This window comes from Boleophthalmus pectinirostris, unplaced genomic scaffold, assembly GCF_026225935.1.
Source record: "Boleophthalmus pectinirostris isolate CB_2022bp ecotype Guang Dong unplaced genomic scaffold, ASM2622593v1 HiC_scaffold_2, whole genome shotgun sequence".
Taxonomy (NCBI): Eukaryota; Metazoa; Chordata; class Actinopteri; order Gobiiformes; family Gobiidae; genus Boleophthalmus; species Boleophthalmus pectinirostris.
Window position 1 is genome coordinate 23,645,606 of NW_026571152.1, and position 25,097 is coordinate 23,670,702.

At 40.3% G+C, this 25,097-nt stretch overlaps 2 protein-coding genes across 2 annotated transcripts in view; both read left to right on the forward strand.

Moving 5' to 3' along the window:
* Positions 1-4,356: 4,356 nt before the first annotated feature.
* The window catches only part of LOC110169697 (mucin-2), a 38,999-nt gene continuing 18,258 nt past the window's right edge, over positions 4,357-25,097 (forward strand). The window contains 47 exon segments of the mRNA XM_055155879.1: positions 4,357-4,420; positions 4,500-4,758; positions 4,873-4,987; positions 5,060-5,150; positions 5,219-5,346; positions 5,431-5,647; positions 5,846-5,971; positions 6,082-6,196; positions 6,272-6,410; positions 6,516-6,629; positions 6,710-6,779; positions 6,863-7,000; positions 7,065-7,229; positions 7,330-7,424; positions 7,500-7,626; positions 7,705-7,960; positions 8,039-8,091; positions 8,180-8,283; positions 8,372-8,523; positions 8,613-8,751; positions 8,833-8,943; positions 9,024-9,203; positions 9,326-9,565; positions 10,041-10,197; positions 10,281-10,406; positions 10,590-10,945; positions 10,948-11,088; positions 11,091-11,499; positions 11,998-12,399; positions 12,817-13,342; positions 13,679-14,298; positions 15,930-16,415; positions 18,085-18,260; positions 19,614-19,686; positions 20,386-20,509; positions 20,596-20,797; positions 21,942-22,023; positions 22,151-22,192; positions 22,474-22,732; positions 22,817-22,931; positions 23,470-23,554; positions 23,634-23,746; positions 23,822-24,035; positions 24,137-24,262; positions 24,498-24,606; positions 24,682-24,820; positions 24,906-25,010. Of these exon segments, the coding sequence (XP_055011854.1) occupies positions 4,357-4,420; positions 4,500-4,758; positions 4,873-4,987; positions 5,060-5,150; positions 5,219-5,346; positions 5,431-5,647; positions 5,846-5,971; positions 6,082-6,196; positions 6,272-6,410; positions 6,516-6,629; positions 6,710-6,779; positions 6,863-7,000; positions 7,065-7,229; positions 7,330-7,424; positions 7,500-7,626; positions 7,705-7,960; positions 8,039-8,091; positions 8,180-8,283; positions 8,372-8,523; positions 8,613-8,751; positions 8,833-8,943; positions 9,024-9,203; positions 9,326-9,565; positions 10,041-10,197; positions 10,281-10,406; positions 10,590-10,945; positions 10,948-11,088; positions 11,091-11,499; positions 11,998-12,399; positions 12,817-13,342; positions 13,679-14,298; positions 15,930-16,415; positions 18,085-18,260; positions 19,614-19,686; positions 20,386-20,509; positions 20,596-20,797; positions 21,942-22,023; positions 22,151-22,192; positions 22,474-22,732; positions 22,817-22,931; positions 23,470-23,554; positions 23,634-23,746; positions 23,822-24,035; positions 24,137-24,262; positions 24,498-24,606; positions 24,682-24,820; positions 24,906-25,010 (8,385 nt within the window).
* On the forward strand, positions 16,536-20,803 carry LOC110169698 (intestinal mucin-like protein). Its single transcript, XM_020935276.2, has 18 exons — positions 16,536-16,652; positions 16,741-16,915; positions 16,998-17,245; positions 17,503-17,686; positions 17,777-17,987; positions 18,085-18,260; positions 18,580-18,649; positions 18,756-18,856; positions 18,937-18,968; positions 19,054-19,231; positions 19,313-19,417; positions 19,491-19,531; positions 19,614-19,739; positions 19,814-19,912; positions 20,050-20,178; positions 20,267-20,306; positions 20,386-20,509; positions 20,596-20,803. Exons 1-18 carry the CDS (start codon positions 16,551-16,553, stop codon positions 20,801-20,803), a joined length of 2,349 nt encoding a protein of 782 aa, XP_020790935.2. The 5' UTR covers positions 16,536-16,550.

Below are 25,097 nucleotides of genomic sequence, written 5' to 3' on the forward strand. Positions count from 1 at the left end.
AAAGAGAGGGTCGCGTCCCTGCGCCTTCGGGTCGGGGACAGGTCTCTCACTGTGGTGTCAGCCTATGGGCCGAACAGCAGTGCAGAGTACCCGGCCTTCTTGGAGTCTCTGGGAGGGGTACTAGACAGTGCACCGACCGGGGACTCCATTGTTCTACTGGGGGACTTCAACGCCCCTGTGGGCAATAACAGTGACACTTGGGGAGGGGTGATTGGGGAGGAACGGCCTCCCTGATCTGAACCTGAGCGGTGTTTTGTTATTGGACTTCTGTGCTAGTCACAGTTTGTCCATAACAAACACCATGTTCGACCACAAGGGTGTCCATCAGTGCACGTGGCACCAGGACACCCTAGGCCGGAGGTCGATGATCGACTTTGTCGTCGTGTCATCTGATCTCCGGCCGCGTGTCTTGGACACTCGGGTGAAGAGAGGGGCTGAGCTGTCAGCTGATCACCACCTGGTTGTGAGTTGGGTTCGCTGGCGGAGGAGGAAGCTGGAAAGACCTGGCAGGCCCAAGCGTGTAGTGAGGGTCTGTTGGGAACATCTGGCAGAGCCCTCTGTCAGAGGGGCTTTCAACGCGCACCTCTGGAAGGACTTCTCCTGGATTCCGGGGGAGGCTGGAGATATGGAGTCTGAGTGGGCTTCATTCTGGGCCTCTATTGTCGATGCGGCCGCTTGTAGCTGTGGGCGTAAGGTCTGTGGTGCCTGTCGCAGCGGCAATCACCAAACCCGGTGGTGGACACCGGAAGTAAGGGATGCCGTCAAGCTGAAGAAGGGCCTTGTTGGCTCGTGGGACTCCTGAGGCAGCTGATGGGTACTGGCGGGCCAAGCGTGCAGTTGCGGAGGCAAAAACTCGGAGCTGGGAGGAGTTCGGGGAGGCCATGGAGGAGGACTATCAGATGGCCTCAAAGAGATTCTGGCAAACCGTCCGGCGCCTCAGGAGGGGGAAGCAGTCCTTCACCAACACTGTTTACAGTGCGGGGGGAGAGCTGCTGACCTCGACTGGGGATGTTGTCCAGCGGTGGAAGGAATACTTTGAGGATCTCCTCAATCCCATCGTCACATCTTCTGAGGAGGAATCCGAGGCTGGGGACTCGGGGGTGGACTCGTCCATCACCCTGGCTGAAATCACTGAGATGGTTGGCAAGCTCTTTGGTGGCAAGGCTCCGGGGGTGGACGAGTGTTGCAGGGCTGTCTTGTCTGACATGCCTCTTCAGCATCGCGTGGCGGTCGGGGACAGTGCCTCTGGACTGGCAAACCGGGGTGGTGGTCCCTCTGTATAAGAAGGGGGACCGGAGGATGTGTTCCAACTTCAGAGGAATCACACTTCTCAGTCTTCTCGGTAAGCTCTATGCCAGGGTACTGGAGAGGAGAATCTGGCCGATAGTTGAACCTCAGATCCAGGAGGAGCAGTGTGGTTTTCGTCCTGGCCGTGGAACACTGGACCAGCTCTACACTCTCCATAGGGTGCTTGAGGGTTCATGGGAGTTCGCCCAACCAGTCCACATGTGCTTTGTGGATCTGGAGAAGGCATTCGACCGTGTCCTGTGGGGGGTGCTCTGGGAGTATGGGGTTCAGGGCCCTTTGCTAAGGGCTGTCCGGTCCCTGTATGGCCGGACCAGGAGCTGTGTTCGCATTGCCGGCAGTAAGTCAGACCTGTTCCCGGTGCATGTTAGACTCCACCAGGGCTGCCCTTTGACACCGGTTCTGTTCAATGTATTTATGAACAGAATTTCTAGGCGCAATCAGGGGCTGGAGGGGGTCTGGTTTGGGGACCACAGGATCTCATCTCTGCTGTTCGTAGATGATGTTGTCTTGTTGGCTCCATCGAACCAGGACCTGCAATGTGCACTGGGGCGGTTTGCAGCCGAGTGTGAAGCGGCTGGGATGAGGATCAACTCTTCCAAGTCCGAGGCCATGGTTCTCGACCGGAAAAAGATGGCTTGCCCTCTGCGGGTGGGTGAAAAGTCCTTGCCTCAAGTGGAGGAGTTCAAGTATCTCGGGGTCTTGTTCACGAGTGAGGGGAGGACGGAGCATGAGATTGACAGACGGATCGGTGCAGCGTCTGCAGGGATGCAGTCTCTGTATTGGACTGTTGTGGACTGTTACCGGTCAATCTTCGTTCCTACTCTCACCTATGGTCATGAGCTCTGGGTAATGACCGAAAGGACAGGATTGTGGATACAAGCGCTCGAAATGAGTTTCCTTCGTAGGGTGGCTGGGCGCTCCCTTAGAGATAGGGTGAGGAGCTCAGTTACATGGGAGGAGCTCGGAGTAGAGCCGCTGTTCCTCCACGTCGAGAGGAGCCAGCTGAGGTGACTCGGGCATCTGTTTCGGATGCTTCCTGGGCGCCTCCCTTGGGACGAGCATGTCTCACTGGGAGGAGGCCCTGGAGGGACTATGTCTCTCGGCTGGCCTGGGAACGCCTCAGGGCTCCCCCGGAGGAGCTGGATGACGTGTTTGGGGTGAAGGAAGTCTGAGAGTCCCTGCTTAGACTGCTGCCCCCGTGACCCGGCCCCGGATAAGCGAAAGAAAATGGATGATGGATGGATATATATATATGTATGTACAGTATATATATATATAAATAAACATAATATATATATATATATATATATATATATATATATATATATATATATATATATATATATATATATATATACATATACACATATATATTAGGGGTGTCAAATTATCACGTTAATTACGATTAATTAATTACAGTCATATTTAGTGCGTTATGTTTTTAAATCTCTAACTTTACTGTTACTGTATGCGAGTTGCTTTATTATAAAACCTGTTTTTATGTGTTGTTGGGACAACACAAAAAAAACACATTTATATATTTTTTTTATTTCGGTAATTCCACTCATTGCCGGAAACCCACACGAAACGCGCGCAGTAAGAGTGATGTAAACGTCATGTTAACGTTGGCGGCGTCAGTCGCACAATGAACGAGGTCGAAGAGCCAGTAGAACAGAGTCAGCAGTGCACAGGTAAAAACGCATTTGTGTCTTGGAAATTCTTCTCCCGACGTGAAATATAAAAGAAAATAACAAGTATAAAATCGCCTACAACTTAAATGTCACTGGTGAAAACAACCTGCATAGACTCATGATGTCTGCACTACTGTCCTATAGTGACCTGCCACATGAGGGGACACGCACACAAACACACACAAACACAAACACACACACAAACACACACACACCTTCATCATCGTCATCAACCTGAGAACGCGCGGACCACGTTTCCTTCCGTAGTTACTGCGCGGACACCGCTGTCCTCCCGTGCGCCGCGTACGTTTTCTCGCGTACGCTGCGTAAAACCGGGACTAACCCAGTCCAGGACTAAACCAGGACTAAACCAGAACTAAAACCAGAACTAAAACCAGAACTAAATCCAGGTCTAAAACAGGACTAAACCAGGACTAAAACCATGACTAAACCAGGTCTAAACCAGGACTAAACCAGAACTAAAACCAGAACTAACACCAGGACTAAAACCAGGACTAAACCAGTTCTAAACCAGGACTAAACCAGAGCTAAAATCAGAACTAACACCAGGACTAAAACCAGGACTAACCCATTCCAGGACTAAACTAGGACTAAAGTAGGTCTAAACCAGGACTAAAACCAGATCTAAAACCAGTGATCTCATATATAAAGCATTTCTCTATCAATAATATTTTTAATATGGTTAAGGAAAGACTGGACTTTTTATTGTCTTTAAGTAGACAAAAGTTATTATGTTCAGATTTCCTCGTCTTTGCTACTTTACAGCAAACAGTTTTTTATTCATGGAGACTTGGGCTCAACAGACAATTTGGAGAGATTTGTTAAACAATAAATGATTTCATAAAGTCACTTTTTTTGTTCTATATCAGTCTTTTGATCTGCCACAATAATGTAATAATGAATTTAAATGAAAATACCTCAAATTGAAGGCTTTTCTCAGCAATTTTTAGGTGAGATTAAAAATAGATTAATTAGATTAATTAATTACAGATCATAATTAATGAATCTCTCAATTTTTTTTATCGCATGACAGCACGTATATATATATATATATATATATATATATATATATATATATATAAAAGGTGGCCCTGCAGTGGTGACGAAACATGCATCCTTAGGGCAATACAACTAGAGGTTATTTGTTCATTTAAGTGATAAGAATGATATTACAATTGCTTTATGACATTTGTGAAAGGTGTATCTTTCTGCACATTTGTCCACAATGCCTTAGCAATAAAACTTAACCAATGGTTCAGTATAACCTAATATAAAGGGCCACTGGACACTCGTCATTATCACTAGTGTTCCTTGGCAGTGGGTGATAGTTGTAGTGATGGGGTGGCTTGTGTTGATCTGTCTCGCTGCTTCAACTATTCTGAGTGTCACTGATGCTCTGGGTAAGATTAATACTGTGCATGTGCATTTTAACTTTGTTGCAATTATTGACCATATACTTGTATTTAAATAATTTTCCAGCTGGTAACCATGTCAGCAGCATTTGCAGCACTTGGGGCAGAAAGCATTTCAAGACATTTGATGGTGAGGTGTTTCAGTTCCCCGGTTTGTGTGAATATAACCTTGTGTCTGACTGCCACGAGTCCTACCAGGAGTTCTCAGTACACCTGAACAGAGCAGAGGGATCAGACGGGATCTCTACTGTCGAATATGTTGTGGTGGTCATTAATGATCTGTCAATACACCTCGACAAAGATCAAGTCACTGTCAATGATATTTTGTAAGTTCTACTGTACAGATGGTTTGACAGTGTTTATTATGATTATAATTATGATTATGAATATGATTATAGTTATTTATTTGTTTGTTTATTTTCACTTTGCAATTTTTTTAGAGTGACAATGCCATACTTTAGAGGAGGAGTTAAATTGGAACAAAACAGTGTCTACATTAAACTTGAGTCTTCTGTTGGAATTGTTGTCTTCTGGAACAGAGATGATGCCGTTATGGTCAGTTTCGCAACCAGCAGGTATATCATACATATATGCTGTATAATATTATTATATTTTGTTTTTACATAGGTTGAAGTAGATCCTGAATATGCCAACCGCACTTGTGGCTTGTGTGGAGATTATAATGGTATATCCATCCGGAATGAATTCATTCATAATGGTAAGTGTGTCACATGTTTTAGGAAACAGTACACTCATATTATAACTGTTATTAACATTGTTATTCAGGACGTATACTTAGCCCTATTGAGTTTGGCAACATGCACAAAGTCCATCGTCCAAATGATGATTGTGAAGATCCTTATGAAGAAGATGAACAACTACTGGAAACAACACCAGATTCATGCAAGGAGTTTGTAAGTTTGTTTCTCAGTTTATGAAGTCTGAAAGCAAAAATTCATAACTGATGAGCTTTTTCCTTTTGTCTATTATTCTATTAGGAAAACATCTGTGCTCAGGCACTAAATTCAGATAAGTGGAGCTCCTGTACGACCCTTATCAACCCTGAGCAATACATCAAGGCCTGTGCTCAGGACATGTGCTACTGTCCCAACAAAACCAATAACATCTGCATCTGCAGCACACTATCTGAGTTCTCTCGACAGTGCTCACATGCAGGAGGACAGCCTCCCAACTGGAGAACACCTGAGTTCTGTGGTAATGATGCTCTATTTGAAAGGGGAAAAAGTTTTTTGACAATGTTTGCTAATTTGTGCATTATGTCACCATGGCAAATTGGTAGATATAGAACACCCCCAGTGTGATGTCATTGGATAAAAAAAAAATATATATATTACACTTAATATAACAAAAACTAAAAAAGTACAGAATATATTAACAGTTTCTGTCCCACAGCTAAAAGTTGCCCCTACAACATGGTCTATAAAGAGAGCAGTTCACCATGTCTGGACACATGCACTAACCAGGACACTAGTTCACTGTGTGAGGACCACAGAATGGATGGATGCATCTGTCCTCTTGGTTTGTGCCCTTTTCTATTTTAATTCATCATCATGCAATATTTGAATTATGATTAGGACAATTATTGACAACAAAAGTATATATTTATGTTCCTTTCTTGTGAATTTCAGGCACTGTCTTTGATGATATTTCCATGAAAGGGTGCATAAGTCAAACTGAATGTCAGTGCAAACATGACCGAATCTACAATCCTGGAGAACTTTACAGACAAGACACTAAGGAATGGTAAATTAAAATAGATATTTTGTAAATTTGCTTGTTTTGCTTTTATTTTTATCTAAACATTATTTTGCTTCATAGTACATGTCTTGGTGGTACATGGGCATGTAAAGACATTCAAAGGCTTGCTACATGTGCTGTGGAGGAGGGCTCTCATATAACAACTTTTGATGGAAAAACATATACTTTTCATGGGAGCTGTTTCTACACTTTAGCCAGAGTAGAGCAAAAGGTATATATGCATTCAAAAAACAGCAAAGTAATTGTCATTTGTTGTGTAATAATTATGTTTCATTAATGTTTCACTTCTGTTCTTTGTTGGAAGGATAATGTGAGCCCTAATTTTACAGTTTTGGCTCAGCTAATGCCATGTGCACACCAACAGTATGACACTTGTCTTAAGTCCATCAAGATCCTGTTGAACAACGATAGAAACAATGTGAGACTTCCCCTCCTTTAGTAATACAGCTTGTCTCATTTCTTTAATTATTTCTTGTATTAATAACTGCTTTGTTTCAGGTGCTAGTATTCACATATGACGGGTTAGTTAAGTACAACATGCAAACCATAACTTTACCTTACAATTCAGGTAGGCAACATACAGTATGATACTGAAGAAGCAAAAAAAAAAATATATATATATATATATTGATGATTGTTGTGTTTTTAAAGGTAACATCAACATTTTCCAAGCTTCATCTTTCCACATCATCCTACAGAGCAGCTTTGGTTTGCAAATCCAAATCCAACATGTGCCTATAATGCAGATCTATGTCAGACTTTCACAAAGCTACAAAGCAAAGACCAGAGGTATATATTCCGAAGCATGGAATAGTGTGATAATAATGTTTGAAATATACAAATCTGTTGTTAGGTTTATGTGGGAACTTTAACATGATCTTGTCCGATGACACGAAAACGCCTCAGGGCATTGTGGAAGGAGCAGCAGTAGTATTTGCCAACTCGTGGAAAACAAATTTTATGTGTGAAGATGGAGTGGAGAGACTGGATGACCCATGTGCACTTAGTTTGGAAAATGGTAAACTACAGTGCATTGTGCTTTTTATTTAATTTAGCTGAACTATTTTAACTTTAACTTTAACTAAAATTTTATTTTAACCACTATTTGAAAACCATAGAAAAGTATGCTAAGCACTGGTGTGGCTTGTTGCGAAGTTCAAATGGTTCCTTTGCCCAGTGCCACTCAGAAGTTGATCCTGATCTGTACTATAAGGTAAAATTAGTTTGGTGGTATTTTTTGAACTTTTTAATGCCACATTTCTGATAATGTTTGTCATGTTGCCTACAGAGATGTACATATGCCACCTGTAATTGTGAGAAGAGTGAGGCCTGTCTCTGTGCTGCCTTGTCCTCTTATGTTAGAGCTTGTGCAGCTAAAGGGATATTTCTGAATGACTGGAGAGACCATGTTTGCGGTAAATAATTTTGTTCTGAAAAAAGTTTAAGAAATCAGATTAAAACATTTTATATTATATTTTGTTTTTCTAATGTAGAGAAATACTCCCAGAGCTGCCCAGAATCACAGACATTTTCCTACAATCATCACCGGTGTCAGCTCACATGCAGATCATTGAGCTCAAACCAACAGAGCTGTACGAATGACTTTTTACCTGTTGATGGGTGCTCCTGTGCTGAGGGTTTGTTCCTGGATGACAATGGCTTATGTGTCCCTGTTGAGAAATGCCCCTGCCATTACAATGACCTCACCATCAAATCAGGAAAATCGATTAACATCAAAGAGGAACACTGGTATGACTGTTGTCACCTCTCCTTTTATATGCATTTTTCTGAATAAATGACACTATCTGTTTTTATATTTTGATTTAGTGTTTGCACCAGTGGAGTCCTTCACTGCCGTTCATGGAAAATCCGCTCTCGGAGTAAGTTATATCAAACACATGAATACAGACACATGCTTTGATCTATTACAAATTTATGTTTTTTCTAATGCATTTTTATATTTTCCAGCCTGTGCTCCTCCAAAGGTGTACATTAACTGCTCCACTACAGAAATGGGACAGGTTGGAGCCCAGTGTGCTCTGTCGTGTTTAAACCTGGAGAACAATGAATGTGTAAGACCTTGTGCATGTGCCAAGACTTTGGTTAAATTTGTTAACTGGTACAAAGATATTCACTTTACTAAAATACTTTGTTTTCTAGAGCTCTACAGAGTGTGAAGCTGGCTGTCAGTGTCCTATTGGCCTCTTAGACGATGGCAGGGGTTCTTGTGTGAAAGAACATGATTGTCCATGTCAGCATGATGGCCACTTCTATGTGTCTGGCACCAAGATCCCTAAAGACTGCAACACTTGGTACATTGTCTTTTATGATATTTTCTTGCACAATTGAATATTTGTCTTATTCAACAAAACACTGTACAATCATATGTGTAAATTTTTAGTACATGCAAAAGTGGAAAATGGGAGTGTACAAATAACAAATGCCCAGCAACATGCGTCATTTATGGGAGTGGTCACTATTCAACATTTGACCAGAAAACATATGGGTTCAGTGGAAACTGTCCATATGTTGCTGTTAAAGTAAGACAAACTAACATGAGGTAAATCAGCTGTGCATTTAATGTAAATTTACTGTGTTGAATTTCAAATTATAACTTCTAGAACAATTGTAACAACAAAACTGAAGAAAATTACTTTGGCGTAGTGACTGAGAATGTTCCATGTGGGAGTACAGGCACAACATGTTCCAAAACTGTCCGAATCCAGCTTGGGGTAAGAACTACCTAATGTAAATTGTGACTGCTAATTTACCTATGTTTAATCACTAATAACTAACTATAATGTTTACACAGAGTACAGAAATTAAACTGTCAAAGGGTAAACATGAACAGCTGGATCTGGGTCGTGGCTCTTACCTTAATTACAGAATAAGACATGTGGGCTTGTACATTGTTGTTGAGTGTGACATTGGTCTTGCTGTCATGTGGGATCGCAAAACAACAGTCAGGATTCTCCTTGAACCACAGCATGTTGTAAGCATTTTTACTCCAAACTTATCCATTATATGTTTTGTTTGGCAAAGTAATTAAGTTCATCACAAGATAATGTACATATTTTACACCATTTTATTTCCATGTATGTTCTTGTTTTCTAGGGTGTGGTTTGTGGATTGTGTGGAGATTTTGATGGCGATGCAGGAAATGACTTTACCACCCAAGGCCACCTGCTAGTTAGCAGTGCTATAGAGTTTGCTAACAGCTGGAAAGTGCACAGCAGCTGTCCAGATGCAGAGGAGAACATTGATCCATGTGCAGTTGCCCCTAATCGACAACCCTGGGCTAAGCTTATGTGTGGCATCATAAAAGGAGATACATTCAAAGACTGCCACCAAAAGGTAATAAATATATGTGTTATTTTAGTGTGCACCAACAATAAAATTTCACACTTTCTGACTACAGCAGACCAAGAGCAGCCCACTGAATGATCTAATACAGTTATTTATTTACTAGCTAGGACCACGCAACAATAATGGTATACGATAAAGATTTTTATTAATGATGGGTTGATGTGATGACTGGGCGGGGACTCAGGATGGGGGCTCTGTCTCAGGTGGTCAGCCCAGCCGATTCAGGACCCCCCCTCCTTTGTAGATGATGTCTTCAGGCTGAGGAAAGAACAAGAAAGTGGGCATGGTCTGGGTTGTTGGGATAGTATAAATAGGGCTTTTGGATAATTGGAGGTGTGGTTGAGCTGAGCTGTAGTTCGCTGAAGAGAAGTGGGATGTTGAGGCGTAATCCTGTTGCTGAATCTAAGTCGATCATATTAACTCCACATTGTCAAATTCCTGGTGTGCTTTGTTTGGTCTTAAGGTGCCCTATCAAGAGTATTATGAAAACTGTGTACGGGACTCATGTGCCTGTAACACAGGAGGAGACTGTGAGTGTTACTGTTCAGCAGTTGCAGCGTATGCACAAGCTTGCAGTGAGGCTGGAGTGTGTGTGGCTTGGAGGACTCCAGATATCTGCCGTGAGTTCCACATTTAAAACAATAAATTATTTGAATAATGTTGTTTGCCTATTTTAACTTTATAAAATTTATCTATTTTACAGCTGTTTATTGTGATTACTACAATGGCCCAGTAAATTGCACCTGGCACTATAGCCCTTGTCACACTCCATGCTATAAGACCTGTCTGTATCCAGAAGGATGCACTAACCCTTTACCAGAATTGGAAGGTAATGATTTACACATTTTAAAATCATATATATGTGTGTGTGTGTGTGTGTGTGTGTGTGTGTGTGTGTGTGTGTGTGTGTGTGTGTGTGCGTGTGTGTGTGTGTGCGTGTGTGTGTGTGTGTGTGTGTGTGTGTGTAAATATATATATATATATATATATAATGCACATTACTTTTTCTCAGGCTGTTATCCAAAATGTCCTGAAGATAAGCCTATATTTGATGAAGTAAAGGGAGAGTGTGTTGAAGAATGTATAGAAATACCTACCACAACACCAACATCTACTACAACTACTACTCAAACTACAACCCAAACGCCCACCACAACTACAACCCCAACCACTACAACACCTACAACTACAACCCCAACCACTACAACACCTACAACTACAACCCCAACCACTACAACACCTACAACTACAACCCCAACCACTACAACACTACAACAACTACTACTCAAACTACTACCCAAACGCCACAACCACAACTACAACACTACAACTACAACACCTACAACTACAACCCCAACCACTACAACACACTACAAACTACAACAACCACTACAACACCACAACTACAACCCAACCACTACAACACCTACAAACTAACTACAACCCCAACCACTACAACACCTACAACAACTACTACTCAAACTACTACCCAAACGCCCACCACAACTACAACCCAACCACTACAACTACAACAACTACAACTACTGCAACACCTACAACTTGCATACCCACCTGTGAGTGGACGGACTGGTATAACGTTCATAACCCAGCCACCGACAAAAGTGACTGGGAGACATATAAAAACATTACAGACAGCGGTCATTACATATGTGATTCACCTTGGGAGATTGACTGCAGAGCGGCCCTTTATCCAGACAAGGACTTTGAGGAATTTGTGAATGAAACACAGCAAGTGGTCACCTGTAATGTCTCCTATGGATTGATCTGCAGACAAGAAGAACAACTTCCTCATAGGAAGTGTCAAGACTATGAGATCAGAGTGTGCTGTAAGATCTGTCCGACTACTACAACTTCTACCACGACACCAACAACTACCACAACCCGCCCTACTACTACCACTACAACACCTACAACTACTGCAACACCACCTACAACAACTACTACTCAAACTACTACCCAAACGCCCACCACAACTACAACCCCAACCACTACAACAACAACAACTACAACCCCAACCACTACAACACCTACAACTACAACCCCAACTACTACTACACCTACAACTACTGCAACACCACCTACAACAACGACTACTCAAACTACTACCCAAACACCCACCACAACTACAACCCCAACCACTACAACAACAACACCTACAACTACAACCCCAACCACTACAACACCTACAACTACAACCCCAACTACTACAACCCCTACAACTACAACCCCAACCACTACAACACCTACAACAACTACTACTCAAACTACTACCCAAACACCCACCACAACTACAACCCCAACCACTACAACTACAACAACTACAACCCCAACTACTACAACCCCTACAACTACTCCAACACCACCTACAACAACTACTACTCAAACTACTACCCAAACGCCCACCACAACCCCAACCACTACAACTACAACACCTACAACTACAACCCCAACTAGTACAACACCTACAACTACAACCCCAACCACTACAACACCTACAACAACTACTACTCAAACTACTACCCAAACGCCCACCACAACTACAACCCCAACCACTACAACAACAACACCTACAACTACAACCCCAACCACTACAACACCTACAACTACAACCCCAACCACTACAACACCTACAACAACTACTACTCAAACTACTACCCAAACGCCCACCACAACTACAACCCCAACCACTACAACTACAACAACTACAACCCCAACTACTACAACCCCTACAACTACTCCAACACCACCTACAACAACTACTACTCAAACTACTACCCAAACGCCCACCACAACTACAACCCCAACCACTACAACTACAACACCTACAACTACAACCCCAACTACTACAACACCTACAACTACAACCCCAACCACTACAACAACTACTACTCAAACTACTACCCAAACGCCCACCACAACTACAACCCCAACCACTACAACTACAACAACTACAACCCCAACTACTACAACCCCTACAACTACTGCAACACCACCTACAACAACTACTACTCAAACTACTACCCAAACGCCCACCACAACAACAACCACTACAACTACAACACCTACAACTACAACCCCAACTAGTACAACACCTACAACTACAACCCCAACCACTACAACACCTACAACAACTACTACTCAAACTACTACCCAAACGCCCACCACAACTACAACCCCAACCACTACAACTACAACAACTACAACTACTGCAACACCTACAACTTGCATACCCACCTGTGAGTGGACGGACTGGTATAACGTTCATAACCCAGCCACCGACAAAAGTGACTGGGAGACATATAAAAACATTACAGACAGCGGTCATTACATATGTGATTCACCTTGGGAGATTGACTGCAGAGCGGCCCTTTATCCAGACAAGGACTTTGAGGAATTTGTGAATGAAACACAGCAAGTGGTCACCTGTAATGTCTCCTATGGATTGATCTGCAGACAAGAAGAACAACTTCCTCATAGGAAGTGTCAAGACTATGAGATCAGAGTGTGCTGTAAGATCTGTCCGACTACTACAACTTCTACCACGACACCAACAACTACCACAACCCGCCCTACTACTACAACTACAACACCTACAACTACTGCAACACCACCTACAACAACTACTACTCAAACTACTACCCAAACGCCCACCACAACTACAACCCCAACCACTACAACAACAACAACTACAACCCCAACCACAACAACACCTACAACTACAACCCCAACTACTACTACACCTACAACTACTGCAACACCACCTACAACAACGACTACTCAAACTACTACCCAAACAACACCACACAACCCAAACTACAACAAAACCACTACAACCCCAACCACTACAACACTACAACTACAACCCCAACCACAACAACACCTACAACAACTACTACTCAAACTACTACCCAAACGCCCACCACAACTACAACCCCAACCACTACAACAACAACAACTACAACCCCAACCACTACAACACCTACAACTACAACCCCAACCACTACAACACCTACAACTACAACCCCAACCACAACAACACCTACAACAACTACTACTCAAACTACTACCCAAACGCCCACACACAACTACTACAACCCCAACCACTACAACTACAACAACTACAACCCCAACCACTACAACACCTACAACTACAACCCCAACCACTACAACACCTACAACAACTACTACTCAAACTACTACCCAAACGCCCACCACAACTACAACCCAAACCACTACAACTCCTACAACTACAACCCCAACTACTACAACACCTACAACTACAACCCCAACCACTACAACACCTACAACAACTACTACTCAAACTACTACCCAAACGCCCACCACAACTACAACCCCAACCACTACAACTACAACAACTACAACTACTGCAACACCTACAACTTGCATACCCACCTGTGAGTGGACGGACTGGTATAACGTTCATAACCCAGCCACCGACAAAAGTGACTGGGAGACATATAAAAACATTACAGACAGCGGTCATTACATATGTGATTCACCTTGGGAGATTGACTGCAGAGCGGCCCTTTATCCAGACAAGGACTTTGAGGAATTTGTGAATGAAACACAGCAAGTGGTCACCTGTAATGTCTCCTATGGATTGATCTGCAGACAAGAAGAACAACTTCCTCATAGGAAGTGTCAAGACTATGAGATCAGAGTGTGCTGTAAGATCTGTCCGACTACTACAACTTCTACCACGACACCAACAACTACCACAACCCGCCCTACTACTACAACTACAACACCTACAACTACTGCAACACCACCTACAACAACTACTACTCAAACTACTACCCAAACGCCCACCACAACTACAACCCCAACCACTACAACAACAACAACTACAACCCCAACCACTACAACACCTACAACTACAACCCCAACCACAACAACACCTACAACAACTACTACTCAAACTACTACCCAAACGCCCACCACAACTACAACCCCAACCACTACAACTACAACAACTACAACCCCAACCACTACAACACCTACAACTACAACCCCAACCACTACAACACCTACAACAACTACTACTCAAACTACTACCCAAACGCCCACCACAACTACAACCCAAACCACTACAACTCCTACAACTACAACCCCAACTACTACAACACCTACAACTACAACCCCAACCACTACAACACCTACAACAACTACTACTCAAACTACTACCCAAACGCCAACCACAACTACAACCCAAACCACTACAACACCTACAACTACAACCCCAACTACTACAACACCTACAACTACAACCCCAACCACTACAACACCTACAACAACTACTACTCAAACTACTACCAAACCCAAACGCCCACCACAACTACAACACCTACAACTACAACCCCAACTACTACAACACCTACAACTACAACCCCAACCACTACAACACCTGCAACAACTACTACTCAAACTACTACCCAAACGCCCACCACAACTACAACCCCAACCACTACAACAACTACAACCCCAACTACTACACCTACAACTACTGCAACACCACCTACAACAACTACTACTCAAACTACTACCCAAACACCCACCACAACTACAACCCAAACCACTACAACACCTACAACTACAACCACTACAACACCTACAACTACAACCCCAACCACTACAACACCTACAACAACTACTACTCAAACTACTACCCAAACGCCCACCACAACTACAACCCAAACCACTACAACTCCTACAACTACAACCCCAACTACTACAACACCTACAACAACTACTACTCAAACTACTACCCAAACGCCAACCACAACTACAACCCCAACTACTACAACACCTACAACTACAACCCCAACTACTACAACACCTACAACTACAACCCCAACCACTACAACACCTACAACAACTACTACTCAAACTACTACCCAAACGCCCACCACAACTACAACACCTACAACTACAACCCCAACTACTACAACACCTACAACTACAACCCCAACCACTACAACACCTACAACTACAACCCCAACTACTACAACACCTACAACTACAACCCCAACCACTACAACACCTACAACAACTACTACTCAAACTACTACCCAAACGCCCACCACAACTACAACACCTACAACTACAACCCCAACTACTACAACACCTACAACTACAACCCCAACTACTACAACACCTACAACAACTACTACTCAAACTACTACCCAAACGCCCACCACAACTACAACCCCAACCACTACAACTACAACAACTACAACCCCAACTACTACACCTACAACTACTGCAACACCACCTACAACAACTACTACTCAAACTACTACCCAAACACCCACCACAACTACAACCCCAACCACTACAACACCTACAACTACAACCCCAACCACTACAACACCTACAACAACTACTACTCAAACTACTACCCAAACGCCCACCACAACTACAACCCCAACCACTACAACTACAACAACTACAACCCCAACTACTACACCTACAACTACTGCAACACCACCTACAACAACTACTACTCAAACTACTACCCAAACACCCACCACAACTACAACCCCAACCACTACAACTACAACACCTACAACTACAACACCTACACCTACAACAACTACTACTCAATCTACTACCCACACACACACCACAACTACAACCCCAACCACTACAACTACAACACCTACAACTACAACCCCAACCACTACAACACCTACAACTACAACCCCAACTACTACAACTACACCAACTGTTACATCATCCACTGTGAGTAGCACCACACCATGTTTCTGCATCTTCAACGGGAAACATTACACGCCAGGTATGAAAAATATTCTCCACTATTTTTTTGTGTTCTGTTAAGGTCTCTGCCTTTGTGTGGTTCAATTTAAAAACAGTATTTTAAAAATATGTAACCTTGTCTGTTTTCACCTCAATAGGGGAGGTCATTTATAACATGCAACATATTGGTTCAGGAGTTTGTGTCACAATGATATGTTCAGATATTTGTGAACTAACCAACAAGACTGAGTCCTGCTGTCCGGAGTGGAATGTTGCGGTAAGTTTTTGCCCTTTGCATTGTATAATTCATGGGAATTAATGGGTATTTTTGAAAATCAACACTTAACATGTTTTCTTTATTCCAGCAAAATGAGACATTTTACCTTTGCAACTGTACTATGGCCAAATGCATTGAAAATAACACTATTGAAATAGTTCCATATGAATGCCCACCTCTTGAAGACATTCAGTGTAGCAATGGAAAGAAACCAGTTCCGGTGTATGATGAATATCACTGTTGTCAATATATGGCTTGTGACTGTAAGTTATGGTCTTTAACAAAATAGATGCATGTGTAGAAAAAAGTATTTATAAACTGTATGATATTTATATTTTTCTTCAGGTGTATGCGAGGGCTGGGGAGACCCCCATTATATAACTTTTGATGGATTATATTACAGTTATCAAGGAAACTGTACATATGTTTTGATGGAAGAAATTACACCAAAATACAATCTGAAGATTTATATTGACAATGTTTACTGTGATCCCACTGAAGATGTGTCCTGTCCTCGATCTATAATTGTTTCATACAGATCACATGTTATAACACTCAAGAACCATAATCTCATTGGGGCTGCACAGCTGGAGGTAAAGCACCACATTATATATTTTATATATATTATATATATATATATATATATATATATATATATATATATATATATATATATATATATATATATATATATATATATATATATATATATATATATATATATATATATATATATATATATATATATATATATATATATATATATTATATATATATATTTATATATATATATATAGTCCCTCAGGATGGCTCCATGTCATCCAGTTTCAGAATATTTATTTTCTTTAAGGCAATCAAAGATGGAAATCCACTACCACTACCTTACTCACACGGAGGAGTTAAGATTATGACTACTGGGATAAATCTCGTTTATGAGATCCCCTATCTCAAAGTAATCATTACATTTGGTATAACTGGATTTACCGTAAACCTTCCATATGGAAACTTTGGCAGAAATACCCAAGGCCACTGTGGTATGTACTAGCCCATGCCTTTCATGTTAAACATTGTATATGAATGACTTGTTTCGGGAGCAGAGAGAAACACTGTAGTTTGACTAACAGGAACCTGCACCAACAACCAGGCCGATGACTGCATGTTACCAGGAGGTCAATTGGCTGGCAGTTGTGATGTGATGGCTGACTATTGGCTGGCACAAGACATTTACCAACCAAACTGCCAGATACCTTCTATAATGCCCACCAGCAAACCTGAACCTCCTCCAACACTGACTCCTTGCAAGCCAGACTCAATGTGTGACATGATTCACAGCAGGTGACCCATTTACCATATGTGCTGTAAAGAGAACATGTTGCATTACAATATTGGGTTACTGATAGTTCTGATTATGATATTTCCTCTTTTCCCACAGTGTGTTTGCCAAGTGCCACTCGTTTGTGTCACCGGACAGATTCTATCAGGGTTGTGTTTTTGACAGCTGTCATGTTGCCAATCCAGCAGTTGAATGCACAAGTCTACAGACGTATGCTGCTGCCTGTGCCCAGGCAGGAGTTTGTCTGCACTGGAGGAATCATACCACACTTTGTGGTAAGATTTTCAGTCTTCAGTAGTAATTGTCTTCATATTACACAAAAATAATACCATAAAGTGTACTGTGTGATTGGATTGTTGTATAAATCAATTAACCTGGATAAAAATGTAGATTGTATGTTGTCATGTTCACCTTTAATTAATTTTTAATCAGTGCATTTATATAGTGCCTTTCAAGATACCCAAAGCACTTTACAGTTCTTTATTACTTTAAAATATTAGTGATAAGATTTTATTGTTTTATTATGCTTTTTAAAAATATTTTATTATTATAATTTTTTATGGCCATGCAACACTGTATTTGCCCATTCAACAGGCAGTAATTGTCCATCGGACAAAGTATACAAACCTTGTGGCGCTGTTGAACAGCCAACCTGTGATGACAAGTAGGTTAATCTTTTTTTTTTTGACATTTTATTCATTAAAATATTTTTATTTCCAAACACTGGAATGATATTTCATGTAATTTAATGGAAGCATCTGCTCTTTTAGTCCAAATGAGCCCACTTTGAACTTTACCACAGAGGGTTGCTTTTGTCCTGATGGAATGAAGCTCTTCAATAAGGACTCCGGTATATGTGTCAGTAAATGTGGTATGTGTTCTAAATCATAACAGTTTAATACATTTCCCACACTATCTTCATAGGCTAAATGTCATTTATTTACTTTGCAGGATGTCTGGATCCTGAGGGCAATCCCCGAGAGGTGATGATTATTAATTTACTTCCAGTTTTTTATGTATGTACATATTTAGTCAGTTACATTAGTTGTTGTGTTTGTCTTTGATTAGCTCAATGAAAGGTTTGAATACAAATGCCAAAGCTGCATCTGTGAGGAAACCACCAAGACTGTGACTTGTAAACCAAAAGTGTGCCCTCCACCACCAATCACAAACTGCTCAGGCCCTGGATTTGTACTCATCAACCAAACCAATCCTTCAGATCCCTGCTGTTCCACTTTACTTTGCCGTAGGATTTTCACATTATTATTAAATTAAAAAATCATTAATCATTTTATCTGTATCTAACAATTATAAGTTCTATAAACAGAATGTCAGAGCAACACATGTCCCGTGTATAGCATGAACTGTCCAGTTGGATACACACCTGTTTTTGGTGTCCCAGAGGGAGGATGCTGTCAACAGCTTACATGCGGTAAGCACTGAATACAGTAAAATTCATTTACAAAATGCAATCTTGAGTGACTTTTTGTTTCTTATTAAAACAGAGCCCAAAAGAGTTTGCGTCCACAAAGGAGTTGAATACCAGGTTAGAATAACATAAATTAATCTCATTAATCTAATATGTATAAGGTTTTAGTTACAAAATATTAATGTTATGTTATTTTTAGCCTGGATTACCTGTACCTGGAGTGGTCCAATGTCAGGACTGTTCCTGCACCAATAAGGTGGACCCACGCACTGGTCTGTTTGAAATAAATTGTGTGTTCCAACATTGTAATGAAAAATGTGACATGGTAAGACAGCACATTATTTTATTCCAAGAAAGAACCTGCAGAGAAATCCTAAGAAAATTGTTCATTGTTTAAAGGGATATGACTATGATGAGCTTGCTGGGAATGACTGCTGTGGAAAGTGTGTCCAAACACACTGTATTTTTACTATCAATGGTACGACACATATTTTGAAGGTAAAGATTTTCCACTGGAATCAAAATATTATGCATAATAATTTTGTATATTAACATATATCTGAACATCTGAATTTCATTATACTGTATAATGACAATAAAGGCTTTCTATTCTATTACTCTTTGATGATTGATAGCAAGGAGCAAGTTGGTCTCCAACAACGAATAAGTGTGAACTTTTCACTTGTATAAAAAGTGGTGACATGTTCACTGCTATCCGTTCAGAAATTATCTGCCCAGCCTTCCAGGAAAGCATGTGCCAGCCTGTGAGTAAATCTAAATCATCCCCAAGAACATATCCTACTTTATTTATTATTTAACTTTACTTCAGTTTACTTTGTTATTCCACTGTAGGGCACTATTCAAACTGCAGCAAATGGCTGTTGTAAGACCTGTAAGTATTGGCTTTACGTGAACACAAAAGTGCCCTTGTTGAGCATGTCTATTAAACATCAACTGGTTTTGTACTGAAGGTGTGGAGAGGGGAAAAGCTTGCAAATTGATGTCTATGAGAACTGTTGTCACTCACAAAGACTGCCAGTCTTCAGAGGCAATAGAAATACCATACTGTGAAGGCTCTTGCAACACTTTCACCAAGTAAATGCCCTACATTTATGTACAAATAAATACATATAAAAACTCTTGTGCACATAATCACTTAATGTTGTCTTTACTGTGTTTAGGTACTCCGCCGAAGCAGCCCACATGCAGCACTCGTGTGCCTGCTGTAAAGAGACTCGCTTCAGCAACCGCACCGTGGACCTTCTCTGTCTGAACGGTGATGTGGTTCATCACTCGTACATCCATGTGGAGGAGTGTGGCTGTGCCGACACAGACTGCACCAGAGCTGCCCCACTGGGGCGCAGGAGAAGAAGCATCTCATTGGTCTAACAGTGCATATGAATGCAAACTAAATATATTTGAAATTAAATAATATTTGTAGCCTTAGACAAATAAAGCATTCTACACAAAGTATCAGTGCATGTGTAATTATTTTGAAAATGCATTGCTAAAAGGTTATTTAGAGATTCATGTCCTCTTTTGTGTAAGTTCTAGCTTACAACTATCGTAGCAGTAATGTAATTATTATAGACCTAGTTCTAATGATACATGGAAAACCAGATCTTTTCTTAGGTGATTTTGAGCTTGAGAGCCACTGTTCTAAACTGTTTACCTAGCCTACTTGTTGTGTTGCATGCATGTGTTAGCCTGGAGTTTAGGCCATAGCACAAGTAAGGCAAATAATAGGTCCTCCAATTTGCTTTATGTCTATCCCCACTCTACACCCCTATCATACTTACATCTATCCCTATGTATATATATATATATATATATATATATATATATATATATATATATATATATATATATATATATATATATATATATATATATATATATATATATATATATATATATATATATATATATATATATATATATATATATATATATATATATATATATATATATATATATATATATATATATATACACACACATATCCATTTGCTGCTCACACATATTGACGTAAGATGTTGCGGCCATTTATATCCTCTGGGCCTTCCAGCAACTGGGGCAGTGCAGAGAAATTTAGGGGCGGTGTGGGGCCCTGACACAAAAGAGCGAGTTGCTAAAAAATAACATATCTATAATGCACCAGAATACAGGGGAATATTTTTTTCAATGGTCTGCTGTGCTGTGGACATAACAAATCTATTGCTTTGAGGTTTGAATGGCAGACCTTTGGGTTAGTGGGAATACATCACTATACCTACTAATCTATATGTTTGATAAGTGTGTAAAAAAAAATGTACATGCATGTTTTGAATGTCTAAATACATGGATCATTTAATGTGTTATGATAGAGATATTTTCAAAAGTGCAGGTGTGGTTCTTAATGTAAAAATAACAATGACCAAGACTATTATTATAGTTTCACCTGTTTTATTATCCCTCCTTGATAGCAAACAAATGATGGCCTATATAAAAGCCAGTTGGTTGGAACCCTCCGTACAGCTGAGACTAGTGCAGGACCATGAGAACAGGAACTATGTGGTTCCTACCATGGCTCACTGTGGGGTTTGGACTCGCCGTGGCAGATATGTATGGTAAGTGCCCAAATTTATTCTTTTAATATGATTCTAATAATAAAGAGGTTTTTTTTTTTTTTTTTTGAAAAACATATAAAACAGTGACATTTTATGTATTTTTTAAAAATGTTTTTACCTTGTCTAGAGATGTACATGCCAGTGGCTACACAGATCCCAATTATCAGAGGTATGTTCATAGTCATATTTCAAGTCATAAGTCATGGGCTACTTACAAATGTGGAGGAAGTGAAGGAAGTAATTTTATTAAACTGTAGCCATGGTGGTAACTGGGTTTCAGCGTGTTTTCAGAAGTATTTGGAAGTTCCTGATATGGAGATAGTTCATATTAATTTCAGTTTTAGCCCTGTTTTAGAAATGGTTACAGTTGTGTTTTGTGTTTTGGTTTAAATTCAAATACTTATTTTAGTTATTTTGTTGGTTTATTTGCGATTATTTTTGATTATTCAGATGTAAAGGCTTCTCACAACCCAATCTGTAGTACTTGGGGAAACCACCATTTTAAGACCTTCGATGGAGATTTTTTCCAGCTGCCATTTGCCTGCAACTATGTCTTTACGTCTCATTGTAAAAACAACTATGAGACTTTTAACATTCAGCTGGAGCGAAACAGGAATCTACAGAAGCCCAGTCTTCAAAAAGTTGAGATGAAACTGAATGGTGTCAATGTGGAACTGTACAAAAACTCAATCAAGGTCAAAGATCAGCCGTAAGTCTGGTTTACATGTTGTCTTCATATACTTTGATGTCACCTGTTTTCCTAACTTTAATACATAACATTTGTTCTGCATAGGGTCACAGTGCCACACAGTGAGGATGGAATTTCAATCAAAAAAGAGCGAGCCTATATAAAGATTGAGGCAGAGTTGGGACTGGTGGCTTACTGGAATGAAGAGGATGCTTTCTGGGTGAGTTCTCAAGTATAAATGGATGGAATAGTTAGTCTTAATATGCCGTGTTCACTTGACATCACAACAGATTCCAGATATTTTCGCTTGGTTTATGTTTCATATCTCTGTAATTATTGGGCATATTCGCATGAATAAAAACTGTCACAAATTTCAGTGTCTTCTCTGTAAATATACTTTTTTGTTTGTTTGTTTGTTTATTTGTTTTTGTTTAGTTTTTTTTTACATATGCCTCAGAAGATGTGATAGTTAGATTTTTTTGAACTAGTACAAATAATTATACATTTAACATTTAAGAATTTTCTGTTGGGATTGTTCTTTCAAAAAAAATTTCTATAGGCTAGTTATACAGGTCCCTGTCTTACATCTGAAATTATGAAATCATCTATTTCTGTAATGTGGACAGAACCTATGTTTAATGATAATGAATTGTTCAGAATAAATGTCACCTGGGATCCAAGTTTAAAGCCACTTGCACATTTCTTATATAGATAGACTACATAACATCATAGAAGTAAATATAACCATTGTGTTTTAGGTTGAGTTAAAACCAAAATTTCAAAATCAAACTTGTGGTCTGTGTGGTGACTTCAATGGAATACGGAGTGAGCTCATCAGTGCAGGTAAAATCCTTAATATTTTCCGTAATGAAACACTTTTATCATAGTATTACTGAACAATAATTGCAACATTTTATTTAAGAAACGGGGATGTCCTTGACTCCTGAAAGCTATGGACAAACCTGGAAGATAGATGGCCCAAATAACAAGTGCAAGGAAATCCAGTCCCCAGACATGAAGCTATGTGACACCAAGGTAAGATTAAACACAGCATAGTTCACATAGCACATTTCTACGTTTTAGAACTGAAGTGTCTAATTTTCTCTTTAGGGTGATTTTTGTGCAAATGTCCTATCAGAGTTTCCCTTTCGCACCTGTACTGATCTGGTTGACACAGAGTCATTCATTCAAGCCTGTGAAAAGGACCAATGCCATAATAAAAACCACAACAGCAGCTCCCTGTGTGCAACTCTGTCTGAGTTCTCCCGTCAGTGTGCCCATGCAGGGGGTCAGCCTGGCAACTGGAGGAGGAGCACCCAGTGTGGTACAGTATTGCTTGTTTTACATTTACAGTAACAATAGTAGTAGTTATTTTAGTAGTTGTGCAATTGTTAGATGCAATCCTCTTTTATTTTGGCCTAATAGGAGCTAGCTGTTCTCACAACATGGAGTACAGAGAGTGTGGTAGCCCCTGTAAGAACACCTGTCGCTATCCAGAGAGCAGCAAAATGTGTACCCAGCACTGCATAGATGGATGTTTTTGTCCATTAGGTATGTTTTATTTACTCTGGAATTATGTTTTAACCCACTTTATTTTGTCAATTAACAATAAAGATATGTTTACATTGTCATATGAACTTGGGTTTACAAACTAAGACCTATTGTGCATACTATGACAGCTATGTTGTTAGCTAATTAACATTGGTAGTCATAATGTACATAATGTACATAATGTAAATCTCTTTTCATTCAGTTGTTAACATGCTTTGTTATAATTTCACACAAGGCACTGTCTGGGATGACATTACCAGTAAAGGCTGTATTCCACTCTCTTCATGTTCCTGTGAACACAAAGGCGAGCCCCGGAACTCATACTCAGAAAACTGTAAAACATGGTAAGTATAATAGATGTATATGGTTTGATAATTTGTGTAAATAGAAGATATTAAATAAGTGATATTCATTGACAGCACATGCATTAATGGAAAGTGGGAATGTACAGATAAAGAGTGTCCTGTTGTCTGTTCCATTCTGGGCGGCTCTCATGTGTCCACATTTGATGATAAAACCTATACCTTTCATGGAGAGTGCTCCTACACCTTGGCAAAGGTGTGTAACTAAAATATCCACTGGATTATTGTATGCACTTGTAAAATGTACAAAATGTAATATATTATTATTTTGTTAATTGTAGGAATCCAATGGGACATTTAGTATTGTTGGTGATCTTTATAAATGTGGAAAATCTGATCATTCTACATGTCTGTCCTCTGTCTCAGTGCAGATGCCAAAAACCTTGGTAAAATAGAGAAGCATAATTCATACACTGCAATCCTCATTTCATTATTTGTATATGTCTGATATTTAGTGCAATCTTTTTTTTTTT